The 16,517-nt window shown below is 38.4% G+C and overlaps 1 protein-coding gene across 7 annotated transcripts in view; it reads left to right on the plus strand.

Moving 5' to 3' along the window:
* Positions 1 to 16,517, plus strand: part of ARHGAP12 (Rho GTPase activating protein 12) — a 74,665-nt gene that overhangs the window by 2,870 nt on the left and 55,278 nt on the right. For 5 of the 7 annotated variants that reach the window (XM_057376531.1, XM_057376532.1, XM_057376533.1 and 2 more), the window contains exon 1: positions 3,220 to 3,965. In XM_057376531.1, the coding sequence (XP_057232514.1) occupies positions 3,297 to 3,965 (669 nt within the window). In that variant the 5' untranslated portion in view covers positions 3,220 to 3,296. Of the gene's footprint in view, positions 1 to 3,213; positions 3,966 to 16,517 lie in introns of those variants that run through there. The other 2 variants (XM_057376535.1, XM_057376538.1) reach the window with 1 other exon arrangement.

Here is a 16,517-nt window from a genome sequence, read left to right on the forward strand (position 1 = left end):
CGGGCAGAGGCGCACCCGCGGGCGGAGGACTGAGGGAAGGGAGGAGCTGACCTCTGCGAACACCCAGGATTGCCAGCCTTACTCAGCCTTAGCTGAGTAAGAGATGGGAACGGTTCCATCGGCAGCCGGAGTCCGAAGGGATCTCTCGAGTGAAAGCCCTGCTCGCCTCTCTGGCCCCGGCTGCCGCACCCGGTGCCATCCCTGTCATCGCCAGGCTCCGTTCCCATGGGACAGCGTGGATKCTCCGGTTTGAGTGGGGTGTGACCCACGTTAGATGAACTGCCCATTAGTGACTGGGGTTTCTTTCACCCCGAGAAAAGTGAGGCCTGAGTCTGTTTTTTTGGTGTTCATGAACAGATTTTCTTAGTGAGGTGATTTGTTATTGATCTCTTAATCAGATATTGGGATTTTATTTAAGGTATTATTTATTTAAGGGATGAAAGCTTACAGATGTTCTCTGTGGAAGTAAATGATTTTTCATGCTTATCATCCTCTAATTAGAGTTCTTCAATCTTGTTTACCAATGTGRGTGCCATCCAGAATGACAGGTAAATGATAAGGAAAAAAAGTACAGCAAGGTAACAAGGACTGACCAGCTATAAYCACTTCAGTTGCTGACTGATAGTCAACAATGAAGTCAGGACTCCAAATGTCAGTCTTGTGCATTCACACCTGCATTACTGTGAGCCCYTTACAGTAGTGGTTTGACCAAGTCTTCTGTGACTCTTTAAACTGTGTTCTGTGAGACAGCTTCATGAAAAGGTATTACAATTAGCTGTCCCCTGGGCTACACAGGGAGTACAGGCAGTCTACCTTTTGTGACAGAGAAGCATTAAAAAAATGCAAGCCAAATGAAAATTAATGCTTTTGAATCTGTGAAATCAAGGCCATGGTAGTTGTTGGCTGACCTACAAGGTTAATTTCCCGCCTGTACCATAGGTATTTCTTGCTTCTCTGSGTTGAGGAGAAGAATTAGAGCCTTGCTTTATCCTGATGATGTGATCTGTTTGTAAAACTGTTATAGTGTTCTGGCTGAACATAGCCTGTCTCTCTTCTATCATATGTTCAGCATTACCAAATGTTTGCTATTGACTTGATAATTTTGCAGCTCGGATAAAAGAACAAAAATTGTGCTGTTTATTTTTGTTGTTTCTTTTTTGTTATTTTTTGGAAAGGGATTAGGTTGCAAAACTGATTTCAAAAGTGGGTAGAGCTATTTTTGTAGCAGCTGTGTTTTATTTAACTTGTATTTTTCAAAATCGTGTGGGTTTTTTTTAAACATAACATGCCACTTGTTGAACCTTTCCATCTTGAAAAAAATGTTAAGCGTGCATTCTCAATAAATAGTCATATGGAATTGGCAAAAGAGGAATGAAAAATCCAAGGTTTTAAACACTTGTTATAACCCTGTGGGAAACAAAAAACTTATTTCTCTCTTTGGTTTCTGTGTGGGAGAAAGAAGTTGTGAATGGGCTCTTGTCCTATGATTCAATGTTTTTAGGTAACAGAGCTTTGAGATAGACTGCATGTTGGTAAGACTTGCATTTTTCTGGTGTGTGACCTGGAAGCCATGAAATGGGTTGGTAGCAGCCTTGRAGAAGTGTTGGAAGGAGTCAGGTTTGCTAGGAAGAAAAAAAATAACATTTGCATGGCAGAGCTTCCAAAACTAGGAAGAGAGTGGGAATGKCTGTGATTTGTTCATGTTTACCTTTTGCTGTTGTTGCTAAACAACTGCAGAGCTGCACTTAAAAGCACCTATTTATGTAGAATAGCAGGTAAGCAAGTTGTTTTGTACCAGGCTGTAAATAGATGGTGAATGTCAACCTGCCACTTTATGGTAGAGAGTAAATACYAGAATCCTGACTGTCTTTTCTGCTGCTTTCTGTTCCTGTTGTCAGCTTTGTTGAATGTGGTATGTTCTGCCAATTATTTGATAAAATTGTAGTTCTGACTTGGTGATTCCATTTAGAATCTTGTAAATGATGGTGGGTTCCTAGTTACCGTAGGTAATGCTTCTTGGAAGTGAAAGAAGATTGGGCTGTGGGAGAGAGACAGATTAAAGATGGGCACTTCTGTCTCAATGTAATACTTTAGCTTTTTACCTTCTCCCTTTTCCCCTCAGCTATGTGGCAAATGTATTTTTTTCAAGGCTCACATCAAATAACAGAAATGGCARAAGGAAATTAAATAATTCTTAGTGGTTTCTCCTTTAGATCTCCCCAGAAGTCCTTTTCTGTTGTTATTTCTGTCCTTAGTCCCATTTAGCAGCTGCGTTCACTCTGCATGTGTGTGCCTGCATGGAATTGCATTAGTTCCACTCTGTGGCAGGGTAAAGGCTACAAATCTCATCACAAAGTCTTAACTTGCAGAGCTGCAAGTTTCTGCATAACTTTTCTCATTCGTGAAACATGCATTTAAAAATAAAAATACATATTTGTTAATCCTTACAAGATTAAAGGTGGCAGCATTTTAATTGAATTCTCCTACGTTCCATGTGGGTGATGGAGATCTTCCCCTTTACTTACTTGCTTTGATTTTCAAGATAAAAAAAACATACCTTTCATGTTACTTTACTATGTTGTGTTCAGTGCAAGTTGGCAAGACTGATGCTTACCCACTCGTGAATTTTGAYATTGATGCTACATGACTAAATCGGGAGAACTTGTAGTTCGTGGGTGTGGATGCGGTGGCAGTTGTCTGGATTATAAAGATGCTGAAATACTTTCAGAATTTTTATGTATTATTAATTCTTTCATTGTCTATTTTGGTTCGTAGTCCTATTTTGTTCCTGTTGAGGTTTTTGTGTGCATTTCCAATGTTAGCCCTTAAACATTTGGCTGATCAGATTTTCTGTGAGGTAAATAACAGTATTTTTTGGAATATTTTCATTAAAACTAGTGTAGTAACAGAGTTTCACAAAAAAATTAAGCCTATGTATGAGCAAGAGATTGACTCAGATGAGCTCCCCCACGAAATCCCCAATGATCAATCAATGTTGTTCACTAATAGAAACAATAACTAATTAATTAATTGAGCTAATGAGCCACTTGATAGCAGGATGCTTCTGTGAATAGGATAGTCAGCTCAGTGACCTAAGTCGTTCTACTGATTTTCTGTTTCAGCACTGAGAAGGATATCTGAAAACACTGCATTTTTCCATCAATTAGTCTAACGTTGACATAACTCCATATTCTTTTTTTTTTTTTCTTACAGCTCTGATTATTAACAGGAAAATAACACTGAAACAGAATGTCGCTTACCTTTTGTCTGAAAAGGTGAAATCTTTTCAGATAGAAATGGCTGATAAGGGTGGGAAGATGCTTCCAGGACACTTTTACATTCAAGTGGAGTACGACTATGAGTATGAGGCTAAGGACAAGAAAATTGTGATCAAGCAAGGGGAGAAATACATCTTAGTGAAAAAGACTAATGATGATTGGTGGCAGGTCAAAAGAGATGAAAATTCCAAACCCTTTTACGTGCCAGCACAGTATGTGAAGGAAATACCCCGAAAAGCGCTGATGCCACCTGTGAAGCAGGCAAGCATGCTGCCAAATAACACCTTGAAGTTGACACATGGATTACAGAGATCAACAGAAAATGTGAATAAGTCACCAGAGCTTTCTAGTTTCGGAAAATCTTCTCCAGTTCAAGTGTCTTGCTTAGTTCGAGATGCCAATCAGAATCTGGGACCACACAATAGCCCCTGTCAAACTTTTGGTTTGAGTCTGGACCTTACCCAAAACAATGGAAAACTTAACAATGAGTTGCAATCTCCCAAGGTTTCCAATCAGTTTAGAACCATTTCCATGGGTCATTTCCCATGCCCAGAGTTCTTGGAAATAGAGAAGACCAGCTTTTTGCATGAACAATCTTGTGATTCAGCAGGAGAAGGCTCAGAAAAAATTCACCAAGATTCGGAGTCTGGAGATGAACTGAGTAGTAGTTCCACGGAACAAGTGCAGGTAAGCTACAAAATGGCCCCCATGTCTGGTTTGTTTTCTTTCATTATTGCCATGATTGCCTGCTACTGTTTTAAGATTTATTCCCAAAAAATTCCACTTGTTTAAGTAAAGATGTCTTCTCTCAGCATGAAATTGTTACTGAAACAAAACAGTTGACGTGTCTAGTCCTTGCAGAATTGCTGTGCTGTGGACTAATTACTGTGAATTAATTCCATGTACGTTAGCCTGTGATTTAATGTTAAAGAACAGTGACGTTTCTCTATTAAGACTGGTTTAATGTGACCCTGAATTTGGGTTATATTTTCTTTCAGAGGAAGGGAGCCTATTGCTTGTAACTCCTTGCAGCTTGGCTTGTTGAAATAATAGTGCTAGTTACTGTCAGTTTTCCCTAAGTGTGTACAGATAGCATAGGAGCTGTGAATTAATGTCTTAGTGGGTTTAATTACACTTAAGATTTACATGGAGTTTAATTTCTGGCTTGAACATTTTATTTGTAGACTGTTTTAATGAGTCAGCCCTGCCAATTCTGCTTCTCACAACTTCATTCTGGATTAAAACTCAAAACATGTGAGTTTGTTAATTAGTATGGAAGAATCTCAGGAATGATGTACTCCTACTTCAGGCTAAAACTGAGCATTGATGGCCTTTGTCCTTCGTAATGCAGTTTCTCTCACTTCTAAACTTTTTTTTTTTAACAAGCATCCCCCACCCCCACAAAAAGATTAGAACTCTGACTTAATCAGGTCACTTCTGGTACGGGTAACCAAGTTAATTAGTCTATTGTAATCCAGGTTTGCTCTTAAACCAGTGATGTGTGTGTGCATACACACAGTTATATATTTATATATGTGTGTGCATGTTGATAATTCYCCCACCTCACACTTGCCTCCCCCATCTTCCTCTAGGGAGATGTTAAATTATTTTAAATTCTGTTTAAAGCTCCCTGATCTTGAACTTGCTCTGTAGTGYGAAACTGGTTTTGCTTGGATGAAAACTGATGGTTACAGTAAATCCCACTGCCAGCATGTGTTCAGCAGAGGATCTCAAATCTAACTTGATGCTAACTTTAGACATGAAAAGTCTTTATAATTGAGAGCTGTGAATCAGTACTTTGCTAATAAGAAACAATGAAGACAAAGCTGCTTAGGAATCAGTCAGYGTGGGAAGATCTTAAAGATACAAGATTGATTAGGTGAATTACAGAGTCCTGAACTGTATGTAAATATATTTATTGAAATTCTCAGAATCAGTAGCTTTTAAATATCCTAYATTCTTGGCCTCATTCTTGATATTCAGTTTCTCTAGTTAGAGGACATCATGTCTCTATAATATTTGTATATTTTATGTTAGTTTTAACTTCCATGACCCCTCCCCCAAATAATAAGGAATRAATAGGATTACTGAATTTAATTTCTTTTCTTTAGTGATGCCTTGATTATGCAGTGTGAAAATCCATAAGCTTTCTTGTACTCTCTTTACCACACTGCCCTAGCTCAGTGTAGTTCATATGAACCACTTAGAACTTGGCACGATAAAGTGATTATTAGATGTTTATTTTAGAAGCATGTCTTGGCCTGTTGACTGCCATATTAATCAATTGCCAAACAAATGATGAAAATACTAAGGAATGTTTAGAAAGTATATCCTACTTTMAATAGTTTACCACATTAAAATTTTTATTACATGTTAGGACAGTTCCTTCTTCTGTGTTGACTATAATTTGATGCATTTCCTTCTCTAAAGCAGATGGAATTAATATTACATGGGTGYCTTTTGTCAATAATAAATATATGGCCTGCAGCTCAGTTTCCACTGGACTTTGTGCCTCTTGATGCAGTGACACTTAATMTTTTCACAGTTCTCCYCTCTSCCATCCYACCCCACCCCCCTGAACTTGAAACGCTACAACCCGTTTATAAATTTGTTATTGAGYGGGGCAGCAATGCACGTATTGTAGACACTGTGTCATGGGAGGTCTGAAGCGGGGAGTTTTCATAGTGTTTAAAAATAACAAATGCTAAAAACACCACATTTTGGCTGTGGAAAACGCTTGGCAGTTTCTGCCTGATGTTACTGAAGGACTTGTCATTATCAGACTCTTGGGTAGCAAGAGTGCGGGTTCTGGCTGTGCCTTGCAGTTTGTCTTATTTTGTAACTTAATCTCATAGTGCGTAATCGCAAGCTCTTTAAATACAATGAAAATGTTTGACATTTAGTAGCCGTGGGGATTAAAGCAGTGGTAGAACTGATGTCACCGTTAGCTCAGTCTAGATGTTCAGAGTGCCAGCCTTCTCACTGGAACAGCCTGGCAGTTTTTTTAGAATTCTTTCAATAATGAGCATTGTTTAGTAGAAATCAGCTGTGCAGAAATTAATGGCTCAGAAAGCTGTTTTTATTGCCCTTAGTCTGTAGTGAGAACATCAAGTTCCTGGCTTTCACGCAAAAACAGGATTTCACTTCACAAGACTGACTGCTTCTCCCTCCCCTGCCTGCTGTGGAGTTCAGTTTTATGCAGTCTGCATTATAATAAACTCTAAGCTACAGGTGTTTTCTCTTAAATTTGTAACATTAAAGCTAAATTACCTTAATAATACCCTCATATAAGTAATTCTTTGGTGGTGTTGAGGTGACAGTGTGCAGCTTTAGCCTGACCTTCAGTGTGTTTTCAGTRTCCTTGAGTACAAATACCAGATACAGAGGAATGCTGCTCTTGTGAGATCCTTCTAAGAAGTGGTTACATTATTCCCTGAAGATTATCCTCCTCCTCCTTTCCAGTAATGAAGTGCAGGTTCTGCAACTGTTCAGTTTTGAGCTCATGGGTTTGCTGGCTGTGGAAATACTGGAAGATCCAGAGCCTCCAAAGTAGTGCATAAAGAAAGGATTTTTTTTAGCAGATGAAATATATGAAGGACATAAAAGTGGCAGTGTGAGCAGAAGGATTTACCAGTGAAGATGTAGCAAAGGATCTGGTCAAGAGAAATATCAGGGCTGGGTGATGAACATTCTTGACATTTTATGCAAAGAAATTACAGCTGTGGGTGCAGCTCTGGTGCATARAGCATTGTAAGAGCCATATGTTGGTTTATGAACTTGAACTGTAGGAAGGCTGGAGGTAATTAGAGGAAGTAGGGCTTGAAAGGAAACAAGCTTCAATTTAACCAGATTTAAATCTCTGGTGGAGACAGTAACTGCAGGTAGAATTGGAACTGAATGAAATGGTCTGAGTGAATGCGCAGCTGGGTGTAAGAATYGCTGACACAGTGGTGGCACTCAAAGCTCACTCACTCAAAGAGATTCAATGAAATTCAATACAATTGTAAGAAAATGGTGYCAGATGTGATGTCCTGATCCCAAGGAAGGGTAAAAATACGCCTCAGAGAGAGGATGTGGGGGAAAAGGAAAGTTTTGAAAGAAGAGTTCTTTAGCAGATATGGACAGTACTTGAAAGAAGCAGATGGGATGTCTGAGCAGTATGCAGTAGAAGCAGAGACTTATGTAATTGTTTTGAAGTTGAAAAAAGAAGTTACATGTTCAGGCATGCCTAAAYAGGCAGGAAAAGCTGAAGCAAAAGTGGAAGACATGAAAAGTTGTCTTGAAAAGGAGCCTTGGGCAGTGTTTGCTGGTAAAATCTCCTAACAACTTTTGAGAAAGAAGGTATGCAGACGGGGAGAGAGTTGGGTAAGTTCAGAGATCATGTCAAGAATGTTTAGGTGTCATCTTTGAYGGTGATACTTGGAATAAAATTGTTATAGACAGAAATTAAAATCTGCTTTTGGCAGTGCTAGTGCATGACCTATGGGGAAGAACTTTGTTTTTGAGGCGTTACCTCCTCTTTTGTCATAGGAGACATAGAATGTATTTAAGGGTAAATACATGGCACTGTCTTAATGTTACTTTTTATGCTTATTAAAAGTTACTTTTAGCAGCAGGCTGGTTTTAATCATTATAAATATAGACAGTGACCTATTTGCAAAGATTGTTCTGTCTTTCATCCTCTTTAGTAATTGACTATTGCATAAACTGTGAAGCACTAAAGGGGATTATCACTAGGATGGCTGTTTTGCTTTGATTAATTCTGAGTAGTAAAGATCTTAAAGAGCTCTTTCTGTCTTGCCTTTGCAATTTCTGTGGGATTGCAGTAACTTTTTGGTCATGAAAATAAAATATTTTCTGTTTCCGTAGTTGTCAGAGCACACCTTCTGGAGATCTTGGCATTCTTGACATTGTCACTTAGTTGAAAGACTGGTGGCAAATCATTAGTGTTGGACTGCCTTTCTGGTCAAACATTAAACCTGTGAAATAAATGGCTGTCACTGTTTTGTGGGACACAGAAATAGTTTTCCTCTACAATAAGAAGTTTTGTGCTGTTTTTTTATTTCATTCATTTGTCCAAGAGATTAATAATTTGACAGTATGATGGAAGCATGGAAGACTTTTTTTTTCTTAGTGAATCTGAGCATGTTTTCAGATTCATGGTGATTTGTATAATGTGATAGTTTGAATTATGTTCTAAGTACCATCCTTTAATCTCTTAACTTCTTAAAARCAGCATTTGTTATTCTAATGGTTTTAAATGCTGAAATATGCCCATTGTAATGAGGTGAAGAATAACTTTCAATGACAGGGAACTGTAGGCTTATAATTTAAGGAGTTTTATGAAACTTTTTTTTTGTAATTTCAGTAGCTGCTGCTAGAACATTGTAAACAGCTTGAAATCTTAGCTGAATTAACCTAGTAACTCAAAGATTCTGAACAATTGATATTAAGGAATACATTTCCTGGCTGGTTTGGTGGTTTTTTTTTTCCCCTTACACAGTGTCAAGAGGTCTGGATAGTTTCACTTGACAGTGGTGCTRTTTGTGATTAGCTCAGTCTCTGTAGTTTTAATATGTAAGTCAGGTAACAGATAGTTCTCCCTCACAGTCCAGGTGAATAGTTCTGGATTTAGGTGCCCTAAAATGAGAAGCCACTGTGTCCCACCACTGCTGCCTACAGCCCATATCCCATATGCTCCTCTGRACGTCCCTGCTGCAAATCAGATCGACTGACCTTCCTTAAAAAAATTAACAAGCACAAATGTTTTCTACATGAGGCAGWTGTCAGAAAATCATGACCTGTGAGACAAGTTAGTTTCAGTTGACAACCTTGTTCTCATACTGGTGTTAGAATGTTCAGCTGAGTAAGCTACTGATCTACTTGGTTCATGCAGATTTGTGTTGTGCTTTCAGAATTGAAACACATCCAGTGCAGTATTAAAATTCTGCAAGTAACAAAAMAGTCTTTTGACTCTTCCAYCATTCTTTACCCTAATTTCATGCAGAAAATGATGAAATGAAACTTCCAATGAACTGACTTAGATGAGTAAACCTTGCCTTTTTTCCTGGTRGAACTACTTACTATCTCAAATGAAGTCCAAGCTGCACTGCTTAAGGAATAACAGTCATAATATGGAATTGATTTTTTTCTTTTTATCTAGTAAAGTGTAATTTCTAGTGTGCCATGTGATTTTTGATGCATGCTGTCTTACCTGCCTTTTCTTTTGAATTAGTGCCAAGTGCCAGCCTCAGCAGGGTGATGGCAGAATCTTCAGGGATGGTGGAATAAAGGCTTGAACAGAAAAACAGCCCTAGGAAAAGGAATGGGTGTTATGTCTCACTGCTGCCTAAGCTGAAAGCAGCTGGAGATAGTGGGGCCTTGCTTGTTCTCCTTGGCAGCGCTTCTGTCATTTGAAGTAGGGAACCTCCAGACATAGGAGAGACTGTAATAGGTAAAACTCTGCTTGAGACTGTTCCAAGAATATTTGATCATACCTTGTTCTCTCACATAGCTCTGGGTGCAAACAATTGCTTTTGCTGTCTTTACCTGGTTACGATCTAGGCAGTTGTTTAATATTGCAGTGCTTGCCTATAGAACAAAGGTGCTGTTATTCTGTGGAATCCTAAAGAAAGTGTCATTTGTTTCACAGCAGTGTGACAAAACGGCAGAGAACGTATGACTCTGTAGAATAAAATGCAAACCACTTTTTTCCTTTTTTTCTTTTTCGTCAGTTCTCTGGAATAGTAGACATTTGTGCTTAAAAAAAAGAAAGCAAAATCTATGTGTATCTAGTACCCAATCAGCTGATATGTCTCTGACGTGTGTTGCCAGGTGTGTTTGATTTAAAAATGATAGAGAGAAACGGATTAGCCTTTATGTGTAGTTTGTTCAAAAGCTAAGGACAATGCCTTTGGACAAAACAGTCTTTCAGGATAGTAAGAATTGAGCATTTTCAAATGACTTCTGTGATTGTGAGTAACTGGACAACATACTGTTAGATTGCATGTATCAGTTTTGAATTTAGCCTTTCTTAATAGGACTTCTGACCTAGTTCTTGGGAAAGACAGTAGATTTYGAGTAGATTATAGTTCCATTCTGGTAGATAAGAAAGTGCTAAGTTAGTGCAGAGAGGCAATCCAGCAAGCATAGAAATGTCAGTAGTAGGAAATGGAGCAAAACAAAAATACAGAATGCAAATTKAATGGTTTTTCTGTATTCTAAATGGCATGCAGTTGCCGGCCTCTCTCATCTTGAAAAAGAGGTAATAGTGCTGAAAGCAGTGTAGAAGAGGTGAAAAGCACAAGCAGATGTGGAACAGTTCTGTGAAGGCTTTGCAGAAATCTTATGTGAGAATGGGGGCACATTTAGTRTTGCATACAGAGGACTCCTAATTTTTAGGTTTGTTGCTGAAATGTCTCAGAGGCTGTTGAAAAGTAAAGGAACCTTAATTTTTTTTCTCATCTTTCAGCTTGTCCTGTCTTTGTAAACTCTTGACAGAGATTTGGAGCTTGTGTACAGAGATGCTGTGAAGACTGGCATAGGTATTTGGAGTCTGTATTTTAGTTCTAGTTTTCCATCTGATAAGTTTTGTAAATGAAATCTAGATGTTGAGGAGCTGTCTGAATGAATTTAGGTTATTGCTTATGTTGAGTTTTGATGTTTTATTATCTGGCTTCAACTTCTGCTTGTAATCAAAGTCATGATTAGAAACTTAGAAACTGCTGTTTTAAATCTGAAATTACATATTATGTTTTGAATTTAATTAACATAGTTTTTATTGTTCCCCTTTTAAATGGTTTACCTAAGGCTTCTAGATGATCAGATCATCCAGTTAAATTAACTTCCCTGTTATTTTGCTGCTGTATTTTGTTTAAATGCAGTGCTGAAGAGCAGTTTTATGTCTGTTTTCTGATGATGTCTRGTGTATCATCTCTTGCTTTTTTGGGTTATTGTTCAGCTGAATCTCTTTGCTGCTCTAGTCACCACCTGCTTTACAAATAYTTATTTCCAGCGCTGCAGTGAGGTGGTGGTGCTGGCCCTAGGCAGCGTTGTGAGGAGTGTCTCAATAGCCAATAAGTGACTCCTTTGTGGCCCCTGAATAGTCACAGTCTAGTGCAAGATCAGCAGGTCTGATGGACTCGAGGTCTCACTTGCCATTTTAGTGTCGCTGATGTGATGGGACCCATGCAAAAAGTGTGCTTACGTAATACTGCAATAAAATGTTGTGTCTGATAAAAATACAGTTGACAAACTTTCTGGACTCTCAACTGGTTGTTGAACATGTCTGGTAATACTGCGTGCACATTTATTTTYTAGAGAGCTGGAAAGATCACCAGGATATTGTTTAGAAATGATTTACAGTACAACAGAAACAATAGTGTAGCACATAACTATTGTTTGTCTTTTAAGTATTTAGAAGAAGCTTTGTCCTGTAGTAAAGTGCTGTCACAATAAAAGAGGTTTTTGAGTGACTTTGATTTGGCTGCTTTTCCTGTTGAAATTGAATACAGGTGCTTTCCTCTCCCTACACTGGCCCTCATCAGTGATGATCTATMAACTTGCTTGGCACTATCCATATCAATTCTTGGTTGTCTGCATCCAATTGAAGAAGCTAATAGATGTTTGTCATGCATAAATGCATCGTGGTTTAGGCACAGGGACTRTGGATGTGCATGGGTGTATTTGTACCTGTATTCTCTGTATATATGAGATACAAAAAAAATCAGGGGCAGCCGTTCTATTTCTTGATAGCACTTTGATTTGGTATTAGCACCACATACAGTGTGACTACCAGCTTTAAGCTTCCTTACAAAAACTTCATGAGATATACTCATCTGTACTGTTTTTTTCTGTCCTCCAAATAAGTCCATTTGTCCTGGCTGTGACTTTGTTTTGGTCATTCCCTCCCGGGAGCTGCACTCTGACTTGTAATGGCATTTTCCTGCTTCCCCGAGGCTCTGTGCTTTTCATACTATAATACGTGTTACTCTGTGGTGCTCATGCCCACGAGCTACGCCAGAGGATTCAGCAGTGCTTCCTCCCAGGAGAGCTTTCCACAGCCAGGCTCTGTGGCTGCCTTGCTCTAGGCAGGGAGCTGGAGGCTGAGCAGAGGCAGCGTGGCCCTGCCAGTGGCCCGGTGGTCACACGGCGCTGTCCTTCTGACCCTCTSCTCATGGCTCATCCGCTCACTGAGCTCATCTGCCCGCGGCAGCTCCTTGTCAGTCACCCACTGAATCCTCTTCAGTAAGAGCTGCAGCCTTCAGCTGCACTTGCTTTCCTTCCTCTTGCCTTTGCCTGAAGGGTTATGCTTATCTGACTGCCTGAGAAGAGAAGACGTACAGGGTGAGGGAAGCAAAACTTCAGATACCTTTTCTTGTTATTCCTCCRTGCTTCAGTCTCAAAGAGGCCTGTCTTGGTGTTTCACCGGTTTGGGAGTACTTGTTCCTATAGCAGGTTGTGGCTGTWATGCACCAAGGTGTAAATTTTACTTTTAAGTTCTTGAAAGAACTTCTGTGTTCTGTTTGCTTTTCAGTTAATTGCATATATAGAAACTGTATTGCATTCCTATTTGCTTTTTCCTAGTTCATAAGTTACTACTGAAAACATCAGTTGAGCAAAACTTAGATATGTGTTTGGGCTTGCAGTTTTTTGGTTTCTATTTCTTTTATGGAAAAMCAAAAAAATCCAAATCCCAAGTGCTGTGCTAAAAATCTAGCTCTAAACTCTTTTTCTTCTTTTTTCTTGTTTTGTAAATCTTTATAAAACCTCAGCAGACTGTGTCCAAACTGAAGATGTGATGGTACCTTGTACAGCATTTACAAGGGCTGTAAAACAGCTCTTCCCAGCTGCTGCAAGTCTTTGGTGTGCTGTTTATTAAAACACTTGACATGAACGTTGTGGTAAGATGATACTACACTGACAAATTCTTTCTTTGCAGTCAATTTTCTGAGGAAAGTAGCTTGAAGGGCTGTATTTAAATTGTGTGCCCATAGATGGTCTCAGGAATTCTGTGTGCTTATCCTGCTCTCACATTGTGACTGTATAAACCATTGCTTTGCTTCTCAAAGTATTATGTTAAATGGTGATTTGAGCCCTGAGCCAGCCTTCTGTGTTGTCCTTGGTATGGTTGGATCTGCTTGAGTGCAGCCTCAGAATTAGAGTAAATAAAATTCCACACATACTGAGTCTTTTTGTATCTTCTTAACTGGCATCTGAAACAAAAATAACTGGTTTAATATCTGATTTCATTGAAGTAAAGTGGTAGTTGCAGATTTACTTTAACATTTTAATGTTGAAACACAAAATTCAATGACAAAGGTATGCATCTTTTTCTGGATACTGATTTGTAGAAATAGCTGTTATTAAAAATGAAAGACATTCTTGCTGGTGTAAGGAAAATAAAGGGGAAGAAGAACTGCAGAAATGCATGGCTGAGTGCTTCATGCTTTCTGTGCTTACACTGGGTGCCAACAAACCGTCTGCAAGTAGAGAGAAACAGACTAAGAAATACAGTCAAAGAACAAATACTTCTATTTTCAGTACTCATAGGGAGAAAAAAAAGATGCAACCTGGTTGAGATTCCCATGAGAATTTTATTGCTTTGCTTAATTCTKCTGTAAACAGTACATATACACTGACAAATTCTCAGTCTATTGTTGAGTGTTTCTGGGATTTTGAGAAAAGTCTTTAACTGTACAATTGTGTATTTGCCTTAAGCATTTTAAAGAGCCCTCAAAGGGCTTCATGAAAAATCTGTAACTTCTTGAAGTTAGGCACAGTGAGTTGGATATATTTCTAAAAATATTTCTTCTGCTATTCAGTATACTTTTGCAAAACAGAATCCCAGTGTAAAAAATGAGTGATTTAACTGAGCTACAAAGTTGAAAATTAAAAATATCTTTAGAAGCATCATGGCATAATTATATACAGGCTTATTTTTGTGTGGTCTTAAACAGCTACTGAGAGAAATATTCCTGCTTTGCTCAAAACTTGAAACACCTCAGAAATATATAAATATGCTAACTGATAACACTTRATTTGTTATCCTGTTAAGTCTTTTAAGGCAAAATTTTAAACTGAAGTCTTGGCCTAATGTTCTCTGTATGTCTTCTCTGGCTTGAGACTTGGCTTTCTACTTTAACCTTCATTACCAGAAAACAATGTTACACATGATGTAATAGGAGGTGTTCTTTGTCCTAAGTCATTAAAATACATGAGTCTGAGGGGGTTCAAGCAGCCTTAACAAAACTCCTGAGTTTTGCTTGTGTGCTGTAGCATGTATATTGTCTACAGAATAGAGGCAGTGTCTTGGGAATTTAGAAGGACTTGTGACATTTTTTCTTAATTCTTTATATTTCTCTCTCCTCCAGTATAAATGACAGATGCCAATATATGTGGAATTTTTATGGTTTATTTAGAAATTTCAACATGCAAACTAMATAGCTGAGTAATTATGTTTACTAGAGGTGACAATACATAAAGAGTCTGTTAAGAACTCAATTTACAATGAGAATTCAATTTTAGAAGTACTTCTTTTAGAAGTACTAGTGGAGCTGTGAACTTCATTAAGCTAAGTGCCAAAATCAGAGGTATTTTTCTTGGTCAGAGGAGTTTTAAACACAAAACACATGTAAAGTATTGGAAAAACAAGAAATATGTTCATTTTAATGTCAAGCATTTTTTCCATCTATTGCTTTTTGCCTTAAGGTTTGTTTGCTTCTGGCMGGCCAGTGAATGTCCCRTTCCAGCATACTGGGAGATGGGGASGATTCCAGAGAAATRCAGTGTTCTAAAATACCAGACTCCTTTGAAAATCAAATTGTAATCTCTTCTCTAAGTTGTTACACAGTCACTTTGTCTTGCACCTTGTAAAAAAATCTTGCTGTCTGTCATAGAACCCACTAATTATATTCAGCGTTACACAGTAAACATGTGAGAGGATACTGGATCTGAATACAGATTTAGTAAAGGATAATCTGATACAGGGGCTGGTGAGTTTTAAAGACAGGAAAGTCGAATGTGTTGGCTGTTGTTTGAAACCTGCCAGGTGAAAATGAATTTTGATTTTTAAAACAATGAAATTTTAGCTAATATATTATAATAAGATAAATGAGTAAGTGGGAGCATGATGTCTTAATTTAACCATTTCAAAGGTTACTTGTTAGCTGAAATTATGGTTTACATATGTTTAAAATTATGAATAGTGTGGGGAAAATGGCTTTAGTATCAACTCTAAGCTTCAGTCTTTCTTGAGGGAAGGTTTATGTGGAGAAAGCTTGTTTTCATAGGCTTCTATCAAAAACATCAATTTCTTGTTCTGAATCTTCAAGATGAAGCATCTTATATTARTGCATTGTGCTAAGAATCTCAATAAAGGCATGCCTTAAAAAAAAATTGATACTTGTAACTTTTTGCAGCTCCTAGATGCTATTTGTCATGGTGAGCCAAGCAGTATGGCCAAAAGCTCTGTACTGCCGTGGCAAAAGGTGGCATAAAACTTCAGTTTCTGCTCAAAATAGATAAATCTATGTGCTAAAATGGAAAGTATGTGTTCTTAGCAGAGTTGAGCAGTTTAACATCTCCCTGCATTCCTCTGAGGGGATTTATGACTGCAAGGCTCATCTTGAAGCTTGAGGCTTCACTGGAGGTTTTGTTATGATTGCTGTTGCTGTGCCAGATTGTTTGCCCGTCCTCTAATCCCCCATTTCAATGGCAATCTCAAATGCACAGCTATAACACKTCCAGTCAGTGTTATTTAGGAGATACAGCTAATCACCCTCCATACTCAATTACTGCTCTTGTGAAGACAAAAGCATTTGGAGTCATGTTAGCCTAAAGCCTATTCAGGCACTTAAATTTTCCCAATAAGCTTTCTATCTTTAGTATGGCTGTTGTACTAGATGTGACCAAACAGCAAAATCTCAAGTCGTGAAGCAGARTAAGCTCTGCTGGCAGCAGTGTTGCTGAAGGCTCTCTGGGCAATGTCCTGATCAGCTTTYAGCGCTGTCCCTCTGCAGCCCCTCGTGGGACCTGGAACCTGGAGCTCCTACAATACCTGCAGTTGCATAATGCACCTTTTTATAGGAGCTCATTGGAAATGTCCCCGGAAAACAACAAAGAAATCAGTGGCAAAGTGTTCTTCTATACAGTAATTCTAAAYACATTATTTTTTCTGGGTGTTTTATTAATGGAAAATTATTGTTTTTTCAGAAATGGTTATACTCTTGTATCGTGGTA

Source organism: Malurus melanocephalus, unplaced genomic scaffold, assembly GCF_030028575.1.
Source record: "Malurus melanocephalus ecotype Western Australia unplaced genomic scaffold, MMel_1.1 scaffold_280, whole genome shotgun sequence".
In the NCBI taxonomy this organism is placed as follows: domain Eukaryota; kingdom Metazoa; phylum Chordata; class Aves; order Passeriformes; family Maluridae; genus Malurus; species Malurus melanocephalus.